General features: G+C 43.1%; 1 protein-coding gene and 1 pseudogene across 3 annotated transcripts in view; both read left to right on the forward strand.

Moving 5' to 3' along the window:
* The first annotated feature begins 8,405 nt into the window (after nt 1–8,405).
* Nucleotides 8,406–25,167, forward strand: part of ANKRD29 (ankyrin repeat domain 29) — a 55,997-nt gene continuing 39,235 nt past the window's right edge. For 2 of the 3 annotated variants that reach the window (XM_077135791.1, XM_077135792.1), the window contains exons 1-2: nt 8,406–8,470; nt 21,529–21,639. In XM_077135791.1, the coding sequence (XP_076991906.1) occupies nt 8,450–8,470; nt 21,529–21,639 (132 nt within the window). In that variant the 5' untranslated portion in view covers nt 8,406–8,449. The remainder of the gene's footprint in view (nt 8,471–21,528; nt 21,640–25,167) is intronic. The other variant, XM_077135793.1, reaches the window with a different exon arrangement.
* Nucleotides 17,929–18,482, forward strand: LOC143662672 (large ribosomal subunit protein eL31 pseudogene; annotated as a pseudogene).

Raw genomic sequence — 25,167 nt, forward strand, 5'->3', positions numbered from 1 at the left:
CCATTGCCATAGGGAGAAATCAAAAGGAAAACAGAGGTCACAGGACTCAAACAGTTTCAAAAACCTGCAGGGCAAACTCCATTAGATTTCAAAGTCTGAGAGTCATTTATTATCCTTGGAGCTTTTTCCTACCCTTTCCAAGGGCTTACACAGTAGCCCGGTTCTCTCCAAATGCTGGGGTGAATTTGGGGGAGACCACTTTTTTCTCAGCCCAACCCACTCCAAGCATCGAGGCAGCACCTGAACTCTGCCATCTCCAGGGCACATGCTCAACCCCCTCAGAACAATGGGGTGGCAGAAAAGCTCTCTCTATCCCCAAAGAATGTGCTCCATTCTCTCCAAGGCCCAAGGCAGCAACACTCCTTCTCCCACTCTCTGCTTCCAAGGCAAATTCACTCTATCCACGTGCATGGCAGAGCTTAGAGTTTCAGGAAAAAAAAACATAAATTCTCCAAGTGGATCATTGAGAATGATGGCAAATGGGGCCATTCTTTCTTCTAGCCCCTTGGCCTTCAGACCCACATTTTCTTTCTGTTAGGATCATGGCACCATTGAAAGGTCTTTCATTTGAGCTGTAATTGTTACTAGACAAAGATGGTGGATTCTTTGCCCAGTACTCAATGACCAATTCCTGAGACACCGGGTGTGCTGGTTTGAAAGGAAGCATGCCCCCTAAGAAAAGCCATGTTTTAATATAAATCCCATTTCATAAAAGTAGAATAATCTCTATTCAGTACTGTATGTTTGAAACTGTAATGAGATCATCTCCCTTATTGATGAGATTTAGTTAAGAATGGTTGTTAAACTGGATTAGGGGATGACATGTCTCCACCCATTTGAGTGGGTCTTGATTAGTTTCTGAAGTCCTATAAAAGAGGAAATATTTTGGAGAATGAGAGATTCAGAGAGAGCAACACTACAAAGCAGAGAGTCCACCAGCCAGTGACCTTTGGAGATGAAGAAGGAAGACACCTTGGGGAGCTTCATGAAATAGGAAGCCAGGAAAGAAAGCTAGCAGATGACGCCATGTTCACCATGTGCCCTTCCAGCTGAGAGAGAAGCCCTGACTGTGTTCGCCATGTGCCTTCTCACTTAAGAGAGAAACCCTGAACGTCATCGGCCTTCTTGAACCAAGATATCTTTCCCTGGATGCCTTTGATTGGACATTACTATAGATTTGTTGTAATGGGGACATTTTCTCGGACTTAGAACTGTAAACTAGCAACTCATTAAATTCCCCTTTTTAAAAGCCATTCCATTTCTGGTATATTGCATTCCAGCAGCTAGCAAACTAGAACACCGGGCCTTCAAAGAGAGAAAGAATTTATTGGTAGGCATGAAGCAGGAGAGCAGATGGTCCATTGGCTCAAAAATCTGTCACCTGGAATTGCAGTAATTATGGTAGTATTATAGAATCAAAAAATCTGGCAGGCTTTAAGATAGTGAGCACAATAGCTCCAGAAGATGTAATTGGAGGTGTTCTAAATATTGAGCCTGAGCAGACTGGCTACATGCTTAATAAAAAAACATACATAAGAAAATGGCAGCCTTAATATGATGATGGGCGTGATTTTTAGTATTATAATGAGGTATAGCTCACTTACAGGTTGAAGTATCAGCTACTGCGCAGATCAGGTGGGCCCACCTTGGTTAAATCCAGCTTCGGTTATCAAGATAACGTTTGAATTGGGGTGGGTTAGCTCTGGGCTGACCAGCCCTTCATTAATAAATATTAGGGGCTGTTTTTAGGGATCATAAGACTCTAAAATTGAAAAACTGGATAAGAAGTGTACAAATAAAGGTTAGTTACAAGATTTTTACAATCACGAGGGTACAAGATAAAGGCTCTACAATCATTATCAGCGGTCAAGGCAGCTGGATTACAATTTCAGGTATTTCTCTCTGTATGATATACCAGAAAGCAAAAAGGAATATCTATATAACGATTCAGCAATGATAATCATCCCATCAATTCTAACTTCTCAGTTGCATAATTGTGTCATGGAGGATGGTGACTTATGTTTGCAAAAATATCATCTCCAAGTTAGTGCTTTAGCTATACCTTCCACAGGCCACTCCTATACCCTACTGGGTGATCAGCCTTAGGTGATGCCATATGAAATGTGACTGGTGGGATACCACGGTCTTGAGCCCACACTTACACTTCTTTTGCTGTAAAGTGGGTGTCCTTTGATTTGACATAACATTATTTGGGATACTCTACTAGTGGAATAAGTAGTCCCTCAGCCCTGAGGTCGTGAGTTTGGCTGAGGCCCATAAGCAGGAATGGCAGACCCATATCTGGAATGTGTTTCTATTCCTGACAAAATAAATAGCTGCTCTTTCCAGGGTGTAAAGTGTCAAATACAGTCAATTTGCCAAGAGACCAAGTGATTGCCATGAGGGATGATGGCATACTGGGGATTCAGTATAAGCCCCCTTTGTTGGCAGGTTAGACATTTGGTAGTGGCAGTAGCTAGCTCAAGCATAGTAAGCGGGAACCCATGCTGTCGGATCCATTCATAATCTCTATCTTGCCTCCTAGAATTCTAGAAGTTTACCAAGGGTTGTAATCAGAAATGTGCATAAAATTTAAGTAAAAAATAACGATTTTTGTATCATTTTTGATAGCAGAAACCAAAAACAACTTAAATGTCTTACAATGGGAGAAAGATTAAATAAATGATAGTATACACATATTTTAAATACAGCCATTAAAAGCAAGATATTCAAAGAAATGTTAACGCCAGAGGAAAATGTTCACATTATCATCCTTAGTAAAAAAGCAAGAGCCACAGGATGCCAATTATGCTACTACATGCTTAGAGAAGTATCAGGGCTCTATTTAGCAAGTGGGAAGTTGCATTGCAGGTCATTTTTACCTTCTGCTTTATTCCATTATCATTATTCTGGACTTTTAATCAGAAAAAGTAAACTTCAATAGGCTAAAACTTTCACCATCAGAATTTTTATTGTGTAGACCACAAAGGTAGGAATATTTCCTATCAAAAGCAATCATCAAAGTCTGTAGGCGTTGGGTACATGGGTGGGGTAGAATGCTCGCCTGCCACACGGGAGACCCCGATTGGATTCCCAACCCATGCACCACCACCACCCCAAAAAAACTCCGTGTGAATCATTGGATTTAGTGTTCCAGTCCCTTTTATTAGCACCCATCTGCAATTCATTTATTCTGAGGTATATTATCCCTAATTCTAAAGCTGAAAAATGCAGAACAGGTCAATTCATTCTGGCATTTACTCAACAAGCATTTGTTTACAAACCTGGTGAGTACCATAGTGGAGAGAGAAGGGGCTTTACTCACGTTGTCCTGGGTTCAAATCCCGATTCCTTCCTTCCTTACTCCGTGATCAAGTTTCTTACCCATCCTGTGTCTCAATTTCATCATGAGTAATGGCTTCCACATTAGATTGAAATTAGAATAAAAGTCAATGGCACATTCCAAACGCCTGCACATATAGACATTAATCAACATGAGGTAAGTTCCTGACCCTTTGTCCCCCACCCCTTGCTTCCATTCTCACCCAAAATACTTTCATGTGAAACTTCTAGAGAAACCAACTGAAAGTGTTTTAAACAACAAATCCAGTGGCAGGGCAAGCCCAGGTTGCTCAATGCAGGGTCTCGGTGACTCTATCTGTCTGCCCTGCTCTCCTCAGGCGACAACTTCCCTCATGGTCATAAGGCAGCTGCAGTGATTCCAGGCATCATGTCTATACAAGACAGCATTCCAAGGAAGAAAGAGCTATCTCTTCTTGGATATCTCTCTTAGATATGATGAAACCATTCTCAGAAGGCTCCAATATAGCTCCTCTCATGTCTCAGAGATCAGATGTTGTCCCTTGTTCCCACTTAATCCAGGCACTATCACCAGTTTAGATCCGACAGCATTGGACAGAGTAGGGACCCAGTTCCAATGAAGCACATTGTTAGGTGGAGAGGCATTCCTATAGGGAAAAGGAAGGGACAATGGATGTGGGGGTAAAATGATCAATGCTGTGTCTGCTACACTCCCCACTGCATAGAGCCTGGTCTAGCACAAATGCCAGTCCATACTGAGATAAGCTAACCACCTGGGGAATGTGGAGTGGGAAAGTAGATAGGAAATGTAGACAGACAAGATGGTCAGGGCAGGGTTAAGGTTAGGGTTAGGGTTAGGGCTAAGTTTAGGGTTAGGGTTAGGTTTAGGGTCAGAGTGAAGGTACCTGATGATAAAAAGAACAGGGAGAGGGCTCAGAAGATCAGCTTGACCTACTTCACGGTTCTGTCTAGGGCAAGTACAGCAGAGACTGGGACAATGCAAGATCAAGGCCAAAACAACTGGAGCCTCTTTCTGTGCTGGTGTGAACAGAAGGCAATAACGAAGATGGTCTCATCTGAGATGAATGAAGACATCTATGCTTTTCAGTAGTGCAGGTCTGTGGTTAGGAGTGGCGGGCTTTCTGATGTGAAAATATGGAAAATGCAGGCCCTTTCATCTTTTAATAAATCAACAATTAATGTTTTGACCACTTACTGTATCTCTAAGTATAAACTGACCACCTAGAGAAAATGAAAGATATGTAAGACACAGGGTCTAGCCTTGAAGAATTTAAACTCTGATGGAGGAGTCAAAAGGGATAGATGAGGTTGAAGACATCAGACCCCATGTGGCATCAAGGGCTAAGGGACATGGTGAGGAGTGGGATTGTGGCAAGAGCTCTGCAAAGTCAGGCGAGAGATGGCTGAGGAGTATAACCGAAAAGTGAGGATTTAAGGGATGATTGTGGTTGCTGAATCATTGTATAGATATTCCTTTTTGCTTTCTGGTTTATAAGTGTGGACAGAGGGAAATACCTGAAATCACTGAACTGGAATCCAGCTGACTTAATCTCTGATAATGATTGTATAGCCTTTATCTTGTGCCCTTGTGATTGTAAAAACCTTGTGACTGACCCTCACTTCTACCCATTTTTTCTGGTTTTCCACTTTTGGAGTCTTATGGTCACGAAAGAGAGCCCCTAATGTTTCTTAATAGAGGGCCTGGGTCAACCCAGAACTAACACACCCCAATTCCAGACTTATCATGATAATCGAAGCTGGATTTAATCAAAACGGGCTCGCCTGACATATGCCCTAGCTCAGATGTTAATCTTTAATGACCTATACCTCACTATAATACTAAAAACCTAAAATTGTGGAATGGTAATCCAAACCAAACTCTGAAATCTCTTCTACAACTAATTGTTGCAAAGTGCTTTGAAATTTACTGCTTTTTTATATATGTTATTTTTCACAAAAAAGAAAAAAAGTCGATTGTGACAATATATGCACAGCTATATCATGATATTGTGAATCATTAATTATACACTTTGGATGATTACATGGTATGTGAATATATAATATATATTAATTAAAATAATTTTTAAAAATCACACCCATCATCATGTGAAGGCCACCATTTTCTTACATACATTCTTTGACTAAGCATGTAATCAATCTGTACATGCCCAATAATTAGATCACCTCTAATTACACCATCTGGAGCCATTGTGCTCATTCTCTTAAAACTTGCCCATCTTCTGATACTATAAAACTATCAGAATTACTGCAGTGCAGGGAGACAGATTTTTGGGCTAATAGGTCATCTGCTCTCTTGCTTTGCAACTAGCAATAAACTCATCCCCTCTTTGAAACCCTAGTGTCTCAGAAATTGGTCATTGAGTACATTGGGCAAAGAATTCACCACCTTTGTCGGGTAACAGGAGCAGAGTGGAGACAGAGGACCTGGTGCTGGAAGCGATGCCATGATTAGGGCAGGATTGGGGTTAGGGCAGACAGAAGAGAAGTACAAGGATGGAAGAAGGTTCTCTGACAAGGGTGGAGACGCCCTGTTGAGATGGTGAACACTCATTTGGATGGGGATGGTGGGGCCAGGCAGGTTTAATTTCACATGTCAGCTCCGGGTGGGTTGCCAGTAAGTTCTGGAGAGGGACATTTTAGAAGTAGCTACCTGGTCATGAGTGGGGATGGGGGTGAGGGGACTATTCTGTTGGGAGCTTTTCTGTGAGGATAGGGTTAGCCAGGGGTGTGTGAAGGTGTACATCACATTCTTTCCAGTGACTTTGACCAGAACCCATCCGCAACCTGGCCAGAGACCCACTGTCAAAAACATCTTCAAATCGCCAGAGTGGGATGAAAGAAAACAGGCTTAGGAGCCAGGCAGACTTAGTTAAAGGTCTAGCCCTATCACTTAGCACATTACTTCTTATCTAGGAACCCCAGTTTTATCATCTGCGGAAAGGGCATAATACCTACCTCCTACACGTTTTATAAGGAAGCACCTGATATATAGAAAGCACTTGAAATGTTAGTTCTTTCCCCTTTACCTGCTACTTTCTCAAAACTGTTACAGCAAAACCTCCCATGCTTGGTCTTATATAATAATGTCATGCAGCAACTTCAAAATTGTCATACATATAGACCCAGGAGGCAAGGAAAAAAATGTTCCGTCTTTCTTGATTTAAAAATTGGAATTTTCTAACAAATTTTGGAATGACCTTATTTTAAAATTATCTTAAACACAAAGTAATACAATTCATACATAAAGAAACATTTTAATTGTCGTTATTAATTTTTAGTTGTAGTTGTATTCTTTAACTCAAATATTCATTGTAAATTCAGTTAAGGTAGGAGGAGGCACAAACAGGTGAGGGGAGGAGTGGATTCTTCTAGTGTGAGGAGAGGAGATACCCACTTTTACCTTAGCATTTGAACTTTCTACAAAATTATTGCTGCCTTTTACACTTTAAATGCAGTATTTTTTTAATTTTCATTTTATTATTTTACAGTTCCCATGTACTACCCTATTTTTAAAACCTAGCATTAGTGCAGTAATTTGTTACAAACCATGAAATAACATTTATAATAGTACTATTAAATTTAGATCATTGTTTACAATAGGGTTCACTGTGTTGTACAGACCTGTTTTGTTGTTGTTTCAATTTTTTTTTCTAGTAACATACATACCACCTAAAATCTCCCCTTTTAACCACATTCACACATTCAGTTAAGTGCTGTCACTTACATTCATGTTATCACCACTATTACCAATACATTTCCATACACCTTAAATGCAATACATATATATTTTAAGTGCAATATATTTTTAACCTAATAATAATAATACATGACTGTCCAATTTTTACTTCCCCCAAACTAACACTGGACAGGAAGCAAACTGTATGTGTGAGAAACCCCGTAGCCGGTGGAAAGGAACGTCTTGCCCCGACTCCTGCAGCGCTGCACTCAGGTGCTGAGCAGAGGGCCAAGGAGGAATATGATTATATTTCAAAATTTGCCATTCTCCTTCAAAAAGGAAAACAGCACCTATTGCTCGTGCAATCAAAAGGCTTGTTTCCCAGATCTTTTCCCCGGAAGGAAAAACAAATTCTTAGAAAAGACAAGGAAGAGAAAAGAAAAGAAAACCTAGAAAAACGGGGGAAAATGCAAAAAAATAAAAACAGCTATTCTAAAGGGTGGTGGGATGCTGGGCGAATTTTTTTCTCATTTTTTATTTACAACATTGTAATATGTGCTGTAATGAAGGCTTTTGGAGGATGTGTGTTGCACATGCATGTTGGAGGAGGGTGTATACAGGGACGTAAGTGTGGAAAGTGCTGTGCAGGACGTGTACAATGTGTGCAGTCTGGAGTGTGCGCGTGGATGTGAGGCGTGTGTATATGTGGACGTGGGTGTGGAGGGGTGTGTGTGTGTGTGGAAAGTGGAATGTGGACGGGACGTGTGGAGTTTGGTGTGTGCATTAGGTATGTGGAGGGGGGGGCACGTTGCGTGGAGTGTTAACTGTGTTACTGCACCTCGTGCGCGGTGTGTGCGTGCGCGACGAGAGTGTGTGGCTGGGGATGCCCTGACCCGCGCGGGTGCCCGCGGCCCAGGCGCGCACGGCCGCGCCCCGCGTCCCCGCTCCCCGCATCCCGGCCCCGAGGATCAAGTGCCGTCCTGGGGACCAAGCGCCCTATCCTCGTCCCCAGCGGCCCACCCTTGTCCCGCGCCCCAGTAAGCGGGAACCGAGCACCCCCGAACACACACACCCAGTGCCTGGGGACCGGGCGCCCACCCCCAGCCCAGCACCCCGGGACAGAGAGACACCCTCTCCGCCCCCAGCGCCCGGAAACTGAGCATCCCCCAAGCCCCACGCACGCAAGCGTCCGGCAACAGTCGCTCCCCGGGCCCCTCGCCAGTCCTCCGGCGGCCCCGCCCGCCCTGTGTGCGGAGCGAGCGCGCGACGCCGGGGAGGCCGCCCCTCTGCGCCACCGGCTAGGAGGGCAGGGCCTGGGAGGGAGGGGAGAGGGGAGGAGAGGACGGCGCCCGGCCGGAAGCGCGCGGGCTCCGCTGGGCGGCCGCCGGGCCTGGGAGGCGCGGCGCGGACATGTGCAGGATGTCCTTCAAGGTGAGTGCCGCGATCCGGGGCGGTGTCCCGGGGCCGGGCGGGGGGACCCGCAGCGGGGCCCGCGGGGCGGGGCGAGGGAGACGGTGAGCGCTGGGCCGAGGTGGCCCTGCGGGTTTGCGGTCCGGCGGTGTCTCCTCTTCTTTTGGGATCTAAGGCTGCGGGTCAGCTGAGCCCGGCTGCGGCGATGGGCGCGGGGACTGGGGCCGGGTGAACTGGTCTGGGGCGAAGCCCTGGGTCAGCCGTTTCCCGCCGCAGGGCCGGGACGGGCAGCGGAGCCAACTGTCAGGTTTTGTGGCGCCGGGTTCTCGTTTTGGAACTCCATCCTCACCTACTGCTGCCTCCTCGCCAGATACTTCTAATTTTTGGCATTGAAATTGACAGACTAGTAGAGTGGAGCTGCAGTAGATTGTCAGATTTGTCTCCAAAGGAGTCTTGGCTTAAAAGAGTTTATTGAAGTCATCCATTTAAATTCCCACGTGTTAGAGTGAAAGTGGGGTTCACTGATTTGCCTCAATTGAAAGATTTTAATTGAAATAAATAGTGCAAATGTACTGAGCACTTAATATGGTATTCTTTGTGACCCTATGTGGCCCTATAACTTCTCTGTGTCATCGATTTCTCATTTTCCCCAAATGAAAAATCTAAGACATAATATTATATATATCTAAGGCATAATATAATATATATTTTATATAATATATATTATATCTTAGATTTCTTATTTCTAATTTTCCCCAAATGAGGAATCGATAACACAGAGAAGTTAAATAACTCCCTCACGATCTTGCAGACAGTAAGTTAGTGATGCTAAGATTCAAACCCAAGTGTGTCTGACTCCAAAGCTGCAGTAATTCTGTCTCTCACAGCGGATCCTGTAAGCGATGGAATAACATGGTGAGATTTGCTTGTCAGAAAGATCTCTGGCCACAGTGTGGAGAGACGTGGGGTGGGGAGACCAATCAGAGGATGCTGTGGTCATCATGTTAAGAAAAGATGATGCTGTGGGCTAGGGCAGCCAGATAAAGGCAGTGGGCTCATGCCAGTGAAGTCTACAGAAGTGAGCAGTTGCTGTCATTTCCACCTTAGGAAGGGCCAGAGTGTGAGCGGCAAAGATACAACTTTGGTTTGGGATATGTAAAATTCAAGGATTGGATGGAAGTCCAAGACAAATGCTGATTAGACAGTGAGATGGACAAACCAGGAGCACAGGATGGAAGTCCAGGCAGGAGATAGAAATTAGGTTTAGGAGTCAGCAGTGCAAAGGGGAAATTGAAGCCACAGAAATGAATGCAATTGACTGGTGCCACCATTTAGAGGTGGAAAATAAGAGTGAGGACAAAATCTGGAAGAATGAGCAGAATAAGCGAAGTCCACAATGAAGAAGGAGCAGCCAGAGACGTATGAGAAATATTAGGAGCATGCGGCATCTTAAACCAGAGTTTTCTACGTTTTCAGTAAAGACAGAAGGGTATGTTTTAGTTTCCGAGCTACTGAATCAAATAGCGTACAAAGGGTTGGCTTAACAACAGGAACTTATTGGCTCACTGTTTCAGAGACTAGAAGCCTTGCTTCCTCCCGGGATCAGTATTTTCTGGATGTTTGACAGTCTTTGGGGTTCCTTGACTTCCCCAATGTACATGGTGGCACCTTATCCTTTCTATTCTGAGCTCTGTTGACTTCCAACTTCTGGCAGCTCCCTGTGGCTGCTGCTTCTCTGTAACACTTCCAGTAATAAAATAAAGGCCTGTTCTGATTCAGTTGGGCCACACCTTAACTGAAGTAACCTCATCCATATGTCCTATTTGCAGTTGATTCACACTCACAGGAATGGATTAAGATTAAAAACATAGTTTTCTGGGCTACATAACTCCAAGCCACCACAGTCCAAACGTTAAAAAAGAGTTAAGAATTAAGAAATGAAAAAAAAAAAAAAAACAATGGGCGGGCCACGGTGGCTCAGCAGGTAAGAGTGCTTGCCTGCCATGCCCGAGGACCCGGGTTCGATTCCCGGTGCCTGCCCATGTGAAAAAAAAGAATTAAGAAATGTCTGTTAAATTTAGTAACAGAGCAGCCACTGGTGATGTGCCTAGGGCAGATTCAGCAAACTGTCGGGTTCAGGAAGCAGATTGCAATAGTTTGGCAAGGGAGTAGGTGAAAACAAGTATAGAGAATCCTTTCAAGAAATTTTTCCAGCGACAGAAATTTAGTATCAGGGATTTGGAGTTTACCGAGGGTTGGTTTGCTTTAAAATGGTAGAGACTTGAGCATCTTTAAGTAAAAAAGGCAAATAACCCAATTTAAAAATGGGCAAAAGACTTTGATAGACATTTCTCCAAAAAAGATATGCCAAAGGAAAAGAAGCACATGAAAAGATGTTCCACATCATTAGTCATTAGGGAAATGCAAATCAAAACCACAATGGGATACCACTTCACACCCACTAGGATGGTTATTATTGAAAAGGTTTACAATGACAAGTGTTGGTGAGGATGTGGAGAAATTGGAACTCTTTTCAATGCTGATGAGAATGTAAAATGATGCAGTTTGACAATTTCTCAGAAAATAAAACTTAGGCACCACCCATTGGAGATAGAGTGAGAAGCTTCAAGGCTCCATCCCCCCATAGAGGCTTTGAACAACCAGCAAGAACAGGTATAAATATCTTCCCAAAGCTCCAGGAAAAAAAATTTAAGGATTGCAGAAACAAGGTGAATGCTAAATCAAGAAAAAGAAAACTTAAAAGTGGTATGATCTTGTGGTACCCTGGCTGGTCCCTCCCCCGCCCCTACCCCACCAGCTTGGCAGCTTATGTTCCCAGTATGGGTCCTTGGTCTTGGTTCTAAGAGGGAATCAACTATTGTGCACACATTGGGAGTATATATATGCGACCCAATCTCTTGTAGCAGCCTGAAGGTTTGAACCAGAATGCTCATTGTGATCTCATCATCCCAGAACTTGCCCTGCTTGTAGAAGACAGCTCACTAAAGTCTCCAACAGATTTCTGTGAGAGGGCAGTTAAGTAATGGAAGCCTGGGGCAAGAGATTGCTTGCTGTGGGACATACAGTCCAGTGTCTGAAACCATGAGGAAACTGGTTCTTAGGGAAGAGGGGATATATGTATCTTTTTAAATGGGGAGATTTATAGGACCACACATTCATGCCCAAGACAAGATGCATGTGCAGAGAGGATCAGGGAGGCCCCTTGAGCTGCTCTCTAAATTCATTCTGTGGATAAGCCCTGAAGGAAGCACAGGTCATTCTGCAAAAGAAGCACATGTCAATCTGCAAAGACTGGCAAAGGTGTTTTCTTCTTCCTCTTCTCCTCCCTACTCCTCCTCTTAGGAGATGCCAGAGGGGATGGATAAAGAGTTTCTATTTGGGGAGATGGAAACATTTTAGTAATGGAAGATGGTGAGGGTACTGCAACCTAGTGCATTGATAAATCCCACTGGATGATATGGTTGGGAGTGGTTGAAATGGGAGAGTTTATGTTGTATATAGGGTCCCACAATTAAAAAAAAAAAAAGGATCAATTAAAGACACAATGACAATTAAAAGCAATACATGATCCTGGATGGGATCTAACAAGAAGAGAAAATGCTAAAAAAAAAAAAAAAAAAAAAGAAAGAAAGAAAGAAAGAAAGAAAGAAAAACCAGAACATTATCAGGAGGACTTATGAAAAATTGGAATATAGACTGTAAGCTTTATATCATTTTAAAATTTCTTGAACTTGAAACTGCACTTAAGGTAGTTACATAATACCCTTGTTCTTTGGAATGTACATGGCAATATTAGGTATTCAAGGACTACACTTAAGTGTAGCAAATCCATTCAGAAAATGGATTAATAAATAGACAGATTGATAGGTGCACAGATAGAATGATATGGCAAATATGGCCAAATGTAAAATTTTGGATCTGGGTAGCTGGTCTGGCGAGGAATGTTGAAATTCTCTGAATGAGGTTTGCATTATTTTTGTAACTTTCCTGTGCATTTGAAAACATTTCAAAAGAAAAAGTTAAAGTTACCATATAACCCAACAACTCCAAACCTAGGTATATACTCTAGAGAAACGAAAACGTGTCCACGTAAGGACTGGTACACAAATGTGCATAGCAGCACAACTCCTAATAGCTCCAGATTTCCATCATCTAAGAGATAAGCAAAATGTGGTATGTCCATACAATGGAATATTATTGAATCATAAAAAGGAATAAAGTTCTGGTATTTGTATAACATGGATGAACCTTGAAATCATTTTAAGTAAAAGAAGCTAGACACAACAGGCCATATATGTATGATTCGACTTTTATGAAATGCCCAGAACAGGCAAATCCATAGCCAGAAAATAGATTAGTCGTTGCAGGGACTGGGGAAAGTGGGTGCGAGTTTTCTCTGGGGGATGATGACGTTCTGGAATAGAGAGTAATGATGATTGCTCAACCTTGTGAATATACTGAAAACCACCAAGTTGTAGGCTTTAAAAGGATGAATTTATAGTGTGTAAATGATATCAATTTTTAGAAGTATTAAAATGTTGATAGGGAGTGTTGAGAGGACTCAGGAGTAGAGGGGATAATTGAGACAAGCGACTATGTGAACAACTCAGAGAACCACAGCAGCGCTCCATTAGCTTTAGGATTTAGGTAGACAAGTCGGGGAGACCTCTAACATGGGGCTAAGAGGAAAGGAGGCGAGGTTGAGTGGATACAGATGTTTTGTAGGTGAAGGGCCAGATGTTATCAGAATTTGGGGTAGGTATGAAAGAAGATCGGGTGCCAAAGTATTCAGCAGATAAAGTAGAATGATCAAGAGCAACCACCAGGTGAGGCAGAGGCTGAGAAGGTGGGTGGCCTCACACGTGTACAGCAGAATGGAGGGGGAGCTTTCCGGAAGCCAGAACTGGAATGGGGGAAAGCCCTGCCTCCACCAGGAAGGGTTGCTGGGGAGCTTAAGCTGGGAGAAAGAAGATATCTGCTATATTAGCTTAAGAATGAAGTAGAGTTGATTTACCATGAAGTAGAAGTTGTTCCTCCTAGCTGCTCCAAAACACTGGAGACTAAAATAAATATCGATATAATGATTCAGCAGTCATACTCATTTATTATATCCTGTCTTCTCTGTTATAACTCCTCCTTCTCCTTTGCGCTTTCACCCAGTCTTCTGGGATGTTTGGGCTATGCCCATTCTAACTTTTTTCATGTTTGAAAGGGCTGTTGATAATATGGGATAGGGGGATGGGAGCTAGTTGATGTTCTGGAGAGGCTGGTCCCTCTGGGTTTCAGGACACATCTGGCCTAGGAATCCATCTGGAGTTGTAGGCTTTTGGAAAATAATCGTGGTGCATGGAACCTTTGTAGAATCTCAGATAGAGCCCTGTGTGTTCTTTAGGGTCGACAGGAATGGTTTTGGCTGGGGTTCATACAAGATGCTTTAAACTGGCTTTTTTTTTAACATGGGCAGGCACCGGGAAATGAACCCGGGTCCTCTGGCATGGCAGGCAAGCATTCTTGTCTGCTGAGCCACCGTGGCCCTTAAACTGGCTTTTAAACCATGGTCTTGAGTTCTGAATTTGGAAATTCTCCTGCCTCTGAAGCACAAATTGCAGGCAGATCACTTTTTTTTCTTTTCCGTTTCCTGTCTCTTACAGAAATGTAATAATATTGACAACTCATGATTTCAGACTTATTTGATGTTTATTAAACATTCTGAAAACTTCAAATACTTAGCATAAAGTGGGACAATGGAATAGAATAGCCAGTGACATTTCAACACTGAACTTCTGCATGTGACTAAAAAAATCCATCATTCTATTTGTAATAAATAAAATAAAATAAAATGCTGCCTGCATTGGGCATTGCCGGGAGAAGACACCCTGCACCCGCTTTTCGGAGAAGGGCTTTTCCAGAAGACAAAAACAACTGACCTGCAGGGGGTTTCCAAGAAAATGGAACACACCCTACAGGGTTACTGATAAGCAACACTCAGTGATAATACTAGTTTTGGCCCAGTAGAGTTTATCAGAATGGATAGGATTCCATATTAATCACTGTATACCTGCATCCCACTTTGTTAGATCCCCTTCCCTTATGTGAAATGGAAACTTAATAATCAGCCAATCAGAACATTTCCTCACTTGCTTCCACGTCTGCCCTGTATGTGCTCCCCGCTTCCAACCCTCAGTGGGGCTCTATTCTATCTTCTAAAGGGAAGCTGCCTGATTGATGACTCACTCAGTGAGTCCCTAAACTGCATGAAAAGTATTTCCTTTATCATATCCTTATTTAATGTACCCTCTAACGTAAAATAAATGTCATGATTGGCTAAAGTTAATATTCTCCTGACTGAATTAATAAGTGCATAATTGAAGTCCCCATTATGGGTTTATGTTATGTAAATTTACATTTACATTACTTCAAACCTCTACCCCCTCTTAACCTTTAATCATAATTCCTGTTCTGTACAAATAACCATTTCCCTTCTGTGTTTCCTCTTCTTGCCTAACTGTACCTGATTTCTGGTAGTGTGCTGATGGGCAATGTATTAGCCAAGGTTCTAGCAGTAAAAGGGGGGAAAGAAGAGAGAAGAAAACATGGCGTATGTGGTATATTTCTCTTTGTGGAAGTTTACACTGAAGTTTTCTCACAATGTGTAAGGTCTTAGACTCTGGCCAGGCAGGCTCGGGTTTGGTCCCTGGCACTGTTACTTCCTAACTGTAAGACCTTGAGTAAGTCACCTCGGTGCCTCAGTGTCCCCACCTGAAAATGGGAATACTAATAATACTTAGCTCACAGGGTTGTGCTGAGAATTGGAATTAGATCTGTTAAAGTGCTCTGCACACTGCCTGATGGAGAGTGAGACCACAGTATCAGTGGGGGCTGTAATTTACCACATTGCCACCTACAAGCCCAAGGAAGGCTCATTGGTCTTATTGTAGAAATCAGGAAAAAATCAAGAAAGAGGTTAAATAGCAATGGCATCCTTGGCAAAGTGCCTTATGCCTTGTGTTAAGCATTTTCACATGCATTCAGCCTTTAAAGGATCAAGAGCCAGCCAGGTCCTACTCCAGACATGTGTGACTATGTCCATATTGTATGCAGCAGAGATCTGGAAATTAGCCAGCGAATAGGATTTTTTGTGACCCAAGAAGGAAGTTCGGGGGACTTTCCACTTTGGCAGAAGAGCTTGGAATGGTGCATGGGAACAAGGTCACTGGGGGTGAGCCCTGCTTTTCCCCTTACTAGCTACAGGAGAAAAATTCTGCAGGAGGCAGAGCCTCAAGGGATAGACTGCCTGGGGCTGAAGCCTGGCTGGCCATTTCCTACTTACCTGGGCTGTAAAATGGGAGAGTAATATCGCCCACCTCACTGAACCGAGAGCTACATATGCGGAGTATATACCACATGGTACAGAGAAAGCTCTTAGTAAGTATTAGCTCAAGATTCCTGCCCTGCAACAAGAGGGACACGCGGTGTGATGAGGCACCGACCCATTTCCTTCCTAGGCAACCCACCTAGATGCTCACAGGCACGTAAACTCAACATGTTCAAAGCTGAACTCATCATTTTCCCCCTAAATACACTATTTCCACCTTTCGTGAATGGCATCACAAGCAGGCACTCAAACCAGAAACCTCGACGTCAGTGCAGACTTCTTTCCCTGTCTGTCCTCCACATGAGTCACAGAGGAAGCCTGTTGCATTTAGAGATTAAGGTTCCCCCATTTAGCACCTTAGTCTTTTCCCACTTTGTCTCCTCTCCCCATCCCACCCTGTTGCCCCAGCTCCGGCCTTTTTACTCCTGCCTGGGCCGCTGCAGTGGTGACTTTACCTTTGTAGACACCTGTCGGGCCCCAGCACCCAGGGCATTCTCCCTGAGGCTCCACAGGGAGTGTCCTCCCCAGTTAAACACTTCGAGACTCCCCAGTGCCCCGCAGGGTAAAGTCCAAGACCCATGGCCACCTGCCCTGCTCCAGCTCCTGCCCTCTCTCCCTGAGCACCCTTCACTCCAGCCCTTCTGAGCTAGTGACGGCTCCCAGAATGCTGGGGCCAGCCCCTCTGTCTCTGTTTTGCCACCTCAGGGGGTGCCCGTCACCCCTTGGCCACCCAGAGCCCTATTTATCTTTCAAAACTCATCTCAACCAAAAGGGGGAAGAGAGAAATGAGACAAAATAAAGTTTCAGTGGTTGAATTCTTATGCATTGTAAAGATATCCCTTTTTAGTTTGTGGTATATTGGAGTAGCTGGAGGGAAGAACCTGAAACTGTAGAGCTGTGTTCCAGTGGCCTTGGTTCTTGAAGAGGATTGTACAAAGAATACAGCTTTTACAATGTGACCGTGTGATTGTGAAAACCTTGTGTCTGATGCTCCTTTTATTCAGGGCATGGACACATGAGTAAAAATTATATGGATAAAAAATAAATAAATAATAGTGGGGATAAGAGGTAAAATAAATTGGGTAAATGGAAATACTAGTGGTCAATGAGAGGTAGGGGTTAAGGAGTATGGGATGTATGAGTTTTTTCTTTTAATTTCTTCTTCTGGAATTATGCAAATACACTTAAAAATGATCACGGTGATGAATGTACAACTATGTGATGATGTTGTGAGCCATTGATCGTATACCATGTATGGACTGTATGTGTGTGAAGATTTGTCAATTAAAAAAAAAACTCATCTCAAGAATCCCATCCTTTTTTATTGTATAATGATATAGCTTCCACAATATGACTGTGTGATTGTGAAAAGAGGATATATCTGATCCTCTTTTTATCTATGGTATGGACAGATGAGTAAAAAAAATGTGGATAAGAAATAAACAAATAATAGGGGGAACAAAGGTTAAAAATAAATTGAGTAGATTGAAATACAAGTGGTCAATGAAAGGGAGTGGTAATGGGTATGGCATGTGTGAGTTTTTTCTTTTTTCTTCGTTTTGCTGGAGAGATGCAAATGTTCAAAAAAAATGATCATGGTGATGAATGCACAACTAGTTGATGACATTGTGAGCCATTGATTGTAAACATGTCAAGAATATTTGTATGTAAAGAATGTTTGTATGTTGTTTATAATAAAAATATTTTTAAAAAATTTAACAACAACAAAAAAGTCAATGATGCATCTCCCCAATGTGATCTTTGTGTGCAAAGCCTTCCAGCCATCTGAGAAACACTTTATCCCAATGTGCTATTCCCTCTTTTTTTTTTTCCAGTGTTTTCCAAGAGGGGGATAATCCCTTCATTAAATTCTGAGACCAGAACTTGAATGAAGAAATGTTAGGGACTGTGCACCTGACTCTCCTTTTTCCATTTCCAGGCATTCTTATTTACATCTCTACTGAAATGTTTAGTTTTTTCTTATTGTGAAGATCAAGTGGTGGTTAGATATCTGATTCTTGGGAGAATTTGTCTATATTTCTAAAAATAAGTATTGTAGCCTTTTTGACCTGGTCTCGGCAGGATGGCTCCTGCAGAGAAGGGTGGTGAGAAGGGCCATTCTGCCATCAGCGAGGTGGCGGCCAGGGAGTACGTCCTCAGCATGCACAAGCGCACCCATGGAGGGGGTTTCAAGAAATGTGCCCCTTGCACACTCAGAGAGATCCGGAAATCTGCCATGAAGATGATGGGAATGCCAGATGTGCACACTGACACAAGGCTCAACAGGGCTGTCTGGGCCAAGGGGATAAGGAATGTCCCATATCGTGTCCCTGTACAGTTGTCCAGGAAAACGTAATGAGGATGAAGATTCCCCAAACAAGCTGTCTACATTGGTTACCTGTGTACCTGTCACTACTTTCTAAAACCTACAGTCAATGTGGATGAAAACTAAAAATTGCTTATCAAATAAAATGATAAGTGCGAAAAAAAAAAATCTCATCTTTCTGAAGCTTTTGCCGGCCTCCCTCCTCGTGATCTAACCACAGGTACATGGGTCATACCTGCAGTTCTAGCCCCTGGCCACTGCACATGCTGGCGACCAAATAAATGACCTGGACAAGTATTTTAAAAGAGCTGTGCATTTACAACTACCACTTCCAGAGTACTTACTGTCAAAGTGCTTTTATGTGCATTGTCTATGTGTTATGCGATCATTTAACCCACCCAACGACTCATGGGAGGGGCACTATTATTATCATTTTTCTCATTTTACTGGGGGCTGAGGAAAGTTAAATAGCTTGCCAGAGGTCACAGAACTGGGAAGCAAGTCACGGAACTGGGAAGGGGCAAGGCCAGGATTTGAACGTAGCTTGTTCTTACCGCAGCATCTGAACCCTAACTGACTACTCTGTCATGTCTCTACTTTCTAGTAGGCAAGACCTTTCGGTTTTTCACAAAGATCAGTTTCCAGAATCTTGTAGGAAACTAAAAATGCGCCTCCAGAGCAGGCGTGGGAGCCCTCAGGCCACATCAATGGGGAGAGAAGCTGGTTAAAACAGAAGTTTGCTGTTCGCAGAGGACTTTCCAAATCTGGTTAAAATAGAAGTTTGCTGTTTGCAGAGGACTTTCCAAAGCTGTTTGAGGCTGAAAGGAATCAACAGAATCAATGCAAATGGATTACAGCGAATCACTCGTGTTTTCATGTTTCAGGAAAAGCCACCAGGCTCTTTCTTGGTGTATATTAAATTTGCTTCCTTCCTAAATCACCCTCCCAGACCTCATTTGGGCCCTGTGTATTCTCTTTATTAAATCTTTATTAAAAGGGCCTTGTTTCATGACTTATCATACAGGTTAAACCTATCTTTCCATTGCTTCACCCAGTTACTAAAAACTATAACTAATTAGACCCCGCCTGGTGCAAAAGCAGCAAACGTTGGGGGTGAGATCAGTTGTTGCAGCTTGATTTGACAACTCCTTGGACAATAAAGCTTATCCTTTCAGGAAAGGCAGATTGTTGATCTAGAATTCAGAGTGAGTTTTTCTTTTCCTCCTAAATGCTCCAGGAAACTATTCCAACTATTTTTTGTAGTCTCTTATCACTACCTGCTTCACTGTTTCTCACCCACATACACGGTGAGAACTAGCCTGTGTGTGTGCTGCAAATCTTCTGAGATGAATTCCTTTCACTAACCAATATCCTCACTCTACTGTAGCTCAGCTTTCGTTTTTCTAACTCTGTTTGGTAGCTGAAATTGTTGGTGTTTTCTTGTTAAAGTCAGTGAAGTATTATATTGAATATATTACTGATATATTTAAAAGGCCTCATACTGGGCGGGCCACGGTGGCTCAGCAGGCAAGAATGCTTGTCTGCCATGCCAGGGGACCCAGGTTCGATTCCCGGTGCCTGCCCATGTAAAAAAGGCCTCATACATAAACTGCCTTTTGGGTGAGCTAGGTGTTTTACTGCCTTTTGGGTGAGCTAGGTGTTTAACCCCCCCCCCCAAAAAGTGCTTTTATTAAACAGCACTTTCTGCTACCAGCAAAGTTCTTTATTAATACCAATAATCTGAATTTAATTTTGCCTATTGATTTTAACATTGTAAAGGAAAGCAGCTAGAGGGAAGGAGACTGGCATTTCTAAGCATTTATGGTGTGTGGGGGCGCTGTATTAGAAGTTAATCTGCATCATTATTTAATCCGTACCATAAACTTCAAGGGCAGGTACTATGATTTCCAAAAGAGGAAACAGACTCACAAGGCACGTATCCAGGACTAAGATTGAAACCCCGAGCTCTTGCTTTCCAAAGCCCATCTATCGCATGGGGACTCTTCCCTAGAAGTCTGAGTCGATTGATTTTAGAGAGGGAAATCATACTGCAGTCAACTCTGCCCTCCCATCTGAAGAACCCTTATTTTCCAGCTCCCTGCCTTCCATACATTATCTTTGCAGTTTGAAAATGACCCAGCACTGGGGTGAAGGAGGACACGTGACAGCATTTTCTGCCCAAAGCCCCTGATCGCAACTTAAAGCTCTGGCAAGTTCAAGCTAACACAAAGAAAATTTGGTAGAAAGGAAATGAGGCATTTACTCAGCTGGAATCAAGGTAGAACGTGTTGAGGGCATAGAAAAGGTACAGGTTAACATCTTTGGGAGGCCAGAATTAGGAGAGATTTTGTTCAGCTTTGAAGTGAAGAGAGATTTGGGAACATTTCAGGGAGGAAATAGCATCAAGCAAAGCTTTGGCCTTGAAGGATGTGGGAAATTTATTCCAAGCGAAAAGGAAACTGTGCGAACAAAGAGGCCAAAAAGGGAGGACATTGGCGGGAAATGGGGTATTCACAGTGCTTGCTGTATCATCAGCAACACTGCTTTTAAAAACCCAGTTCTGGGGGTGCAAGGGTGGTTCAGTGGTAAAATTTCGCCTGCCATGCGGGAGACCCAGGTTCGATTCCCAGCCTAAAACAAAAAAACAAACAGACAAAAGTACACAAACAAATGGTACTGCAGTAACAGGACACTCACATGGAAAAAGAATGAAATGTGACCTCAGCTATACAGCATGCAAACAAAAACAAACAAAAACACCCAGTTCTGACTCTTAAAGAGTGAAAGATCAAAGGTGATAGTCGAGTTATACAGAAAAGGTAGGGTTTAACAAACAAGTATGATTGCTGAATCATTATACTGACATTTCTTTTAGTCTCCAGTATTTTAGAGCAGTGAGAAATGAAGACTTAAAATTGTAAAATTGTAACCCATCCGAAACTCTGAAATCTGTTCTACAGCTCATTGTTGCAATGTGCTTTGAAATGTATTGCTTTTTTGTATATATGTTATTTTTCACAAAAAAAAGAAGTCAAATGCAATCATAAATGCACAGCTATGTGATGATATTGTGAACCGTTGATTGTAGACTTTGGATGATGTCATAGTATGTGACTATATAATATATATCAATAGGAAATAAAATTAAAAAATTAAAAAGCACCCAATTCTGGCCCAGGGATCTGCCATAAGACAGAATGCACCCTATAACTTGGTGTGTTACAGCCATCTATTGCTGGAGGAGCAAACTTTCGAATAGTAGGACACATCTGGAAATTCTCCCTTCCGAATGATAGTACAGATTTGCGTAGACGTGGCCATATGAATTCAGATCCTTGTTTCATTTTGTTTCTGCAGAAAGAAACTCCACTTGCGAACGCCGCATTCTGGGCAGCCAGGAAAGGGAACCTGGCCCTCCTGAAGCTGCTTTTAAACAGCGGCCGAGTGGACGTGGACTGCAGAGACAGTGTATGGAATGGATTCGGTATATGCATGCCAAGAGCACACATTTTCCCCGCCTGGCATGACAGCACCCCGTGACTACATTCCCTTCCCAATGCTTATTTACTGTTTCATGTGTTTGCTTGCTTTACTCTTTTCAGAAAGTCCACAGTAAGGAAGTGAACTTAAAAACAGACAGGAGGAGGTCAGAAAGTAAAGGGAACAAACACCATGCACCAAACAGGGTGGCCACCACTGGGGAAGAGACACTTCACTGGGGAGCAGAATTGGCACATTCCAAGTAGAAGAGGCTGTTTAGTCAAAGAATTCAAAGCAACTGCTTTCCTGGAAAGATGGAGATAATTTAGAGCAGACGTGGGCTGTGTGGACATAGAAATTATGTGTTTTTCTATAAAGAGGAGAAAACTGAGTAATCAAAGCCTTGACCCAGCCTCTTATTCTTTCATTACCTTTTGCAAACATGCATACACTAATTGGCAATTAAAAGGGGAAATAAAAATAGATACTCCTGCCTGCTGGCAGACATCATTTAGAGAGCCCTTTCCCTCCCTTCTAATTAGTTAGAAGCCGTAATTTCTCTGCCCTCAGCAGGACTTGTCCACATCTCTGGGGAAAAGGAGGGCCTCAGACGAAAAGAGACAGCAGAGATGTTTTGATTTTAGGATTTCAATGAAAATGTTTTCAAAAGAGCCGCATTGCTTTCCTGAAAACAGGGTGTGCCATTTCCAGCTTTTATTGCACACATTTAGTAAATGAAATCAGCCTCCGGCCCAAGAGTGGAATATTAGTGTTTGCTCCACTTTGCCCAGTGGGGACAGCGGTGCAGGGTGTCTTCAGCTTGTACCTCCTTATACCGCCCCCCACAACTTGCGCTGGTACCGGGGGTCCGACTGTATAGACTGCAGCAGCAGACTCACTTGGCCTCTATGTTCCCGTTGGATTTGCCTGATGGGAGCACTGGCAGGAGGTCAGGAAGTGGAAGGACAGCCCAGTGTCTTCCCTGTTTGGGTCTGGCTGCCCTCTCACCCCACATCTGGGAAGCACCCCCTTCCCTCCCATCTCATGGGGTTTCCCTATACTAGCTCAGGACTGTACTATTCTTTGTACTTTCTTTACACACAGTCCACATCTTTTTATAACTTTCTTTAAATTATCCCAGTATGAATGTACCATCGGTTTCTCGCCAGGACCCGACCCATAAGAGGAATTGGGGAATCAGCGAATTGGCCATCCTGGGGGGCTTTGCCTCCCTGCCCAAGGACAGCTGCACCGGCCTCACCCACACTGGCTACCTCGGCCCTTTCTTGAAGTCCCTCCTTTTCGGACACCCCTCTGTCTGCCTCCCGAGGACTCCTAGCTTCCCAGGGCCACCCCAAGGCCACATCCCCTTGCCCCAGTTCTGCACCCCCCACTCTCAAGCTTCTTCGTGCCCTTCCCCCATCAGAAGTCACCTGCCTCCCACCCCCCACCCCCGCCTCTCCCTTAGCACTCACACTCTGCTGGATGACCAAGAACGATTCTGATTTAAAATTTTGCTCCTATGAGTAGACATGCATATGTTTATAGATTGCACCTCCTCTTTTTTTAAAGGCATTTTATCAGGAGCTTTCTGAAGAGGTAATTCCTTAACCCAAAGGAGCAACTTGAAATGAAGGTCATTTCAGAAACCTCCTATTTTTTTAAAGGGTCTCAGGTGGCCACTGAGAGGCAGGTTGCTGTTCAGAGCAGGGTGGGCCTCTGTTCCCCTCTGAGCTTCGCAGGATAGATTTCTGTCTCCTCCACATGCTGCCTGCACGTGTAATCTGGCTCCAGATAGTTTCTGGCGGCGGTGATTGATCTCTCAGACGTGTGCTAGTGGGGCCAGGCCACCGGGACCACCTAGAAAGCCCGTGAGAGCTGCTAGAACGGAAGAAGGGGCCTCGTGGACTTTCCCGGGCCCTGTGCTATCCTCAAGTAAGAGCCAGTTAAAACTTTTCCAACAAGTGGCATTGCAAGGAACAAATACTCTATTTGCTAACATTCATGCATCTTCGCTTCCTAGGTGAATGCTATTTTTACATGATGCTTACATTTTCTGCTTTGCTTGTCTCTCTAATGCAGCCCAGCCCTGTTTTGCATAGACCCACATTTCCCACAAAGATGGGCATGGCAGGGCCTTGTTAGTCTTCTGTATTAATGAAATGTATTTCGCTGTTTTGCTTGTTGTGGCCATCACTACATTTATACCCATTATATCCTCTGTCCAAAATCAGGTGGTTTTTAAAAGATATGCACAGAGAGACACCCACATATTAAGGATTAGAATGGACAGGGATAATAAGATTGTAATATTAAGATGAAAACTATTGTAAATTTTAACTTCAGGAAATGAAATCAAATAACCTTAATCTTTAGAGAATTAAAATCAGTCAAGCTGATAGATTTTGAATACAAAGGAAGTGTTTTGTGTAGCTTAATAGATCAGTATTAAAACACTTGTTTTTCTTTTTCTCCTTTGCTCCAACCTCTGGTTTCTTCAGAGTTGACCATGATGTAAAATTGAAATACAGTCTATAAAGAAGTGCTGTTACTTGTTTCATGCATCTTTGTTTACTTTAAAACAGATGGACCTAACATTCTTAATTTTCTGTTTAAAATATCCAGATTAAGCACTTTGGACTTCTGGTTTGTGATTGATTTTATTTTGAGACCAGTGTGACCCGTGATAAAAAAATATTCTCACCTCTTGTGTAAAGGATACACTCGCAGCTTGTCTATTCAGATTGGTTTTAATGCAAGGGTTCGCCTATGTGTTACCTAAGTAAAAAATTCTCACTTTCAAAAGAAAGTTAGTAATGCCAAGCTCACCACCCCAATCCTGGTACATATGGAGGAAGGAGTGCAACTGAGTGAGAGCTACATGAAGGTCTTACATTCAAGCACCAAATATGGTCACATGGGGTAGAAAAATATCATAGAGCACACCGTGAAGCCATTAGCCGTTCTTCACTCCCCTGTAGTCTTACAGAGCAACCATGGCTTTCCCAAAACTAGCGCTGGGAAAAAAGCCGATGATAATCTAACACTGACTTAAGTCTCATAATATTTTAAGGTCTGACCTTTATTGAATGAATATCGACCATTGTGCTACATACATGTATTATCTCATTTACTCGTTCAATTTAATGAGGCAGATATTTGTCTTATTCCCCATCACCTCCCATTTTCCAGATATTGAGAATGAGACTTTGAAAGATTATGTAACCTGCCCAAGACCACTCAACAATACTGCCTCCCTCCAAATCCCACAGATAAAAATTACACGAAGCTTCCAAAATGTACAGATCACCCTATGCCTGGTAAGCCTTTCTCATGAGCAGAAGTCTCCTGTCAGCTACTCCTGAAACGCAGGTTGCAGACCATGGAGAGGTATTGGTTAAGATCACAATTATAAGCCCTTGAAAACAACTGTAAATTAAAACCACCAGAGTTCACTTGAATTGGAAGGGCCCGTATCACACGGGACACCTCAAGTCCTTGGATCTTGATGCCAGA

Source organism: Tamandua tetradactyla, chromosome 18 (genome assembly GCF_023851605.1).
Source record: "Tamandua tetradactyla isolate mTamTet1 chromosome 18, mTamTet1.pri, whole genome shotgun sequence".
NCBI lineage: Eukaryota > Metazoa > Chordata > Mammalia > Pilosa > Myrmecophagidae > Tamandua > Tamandua tetradactyla.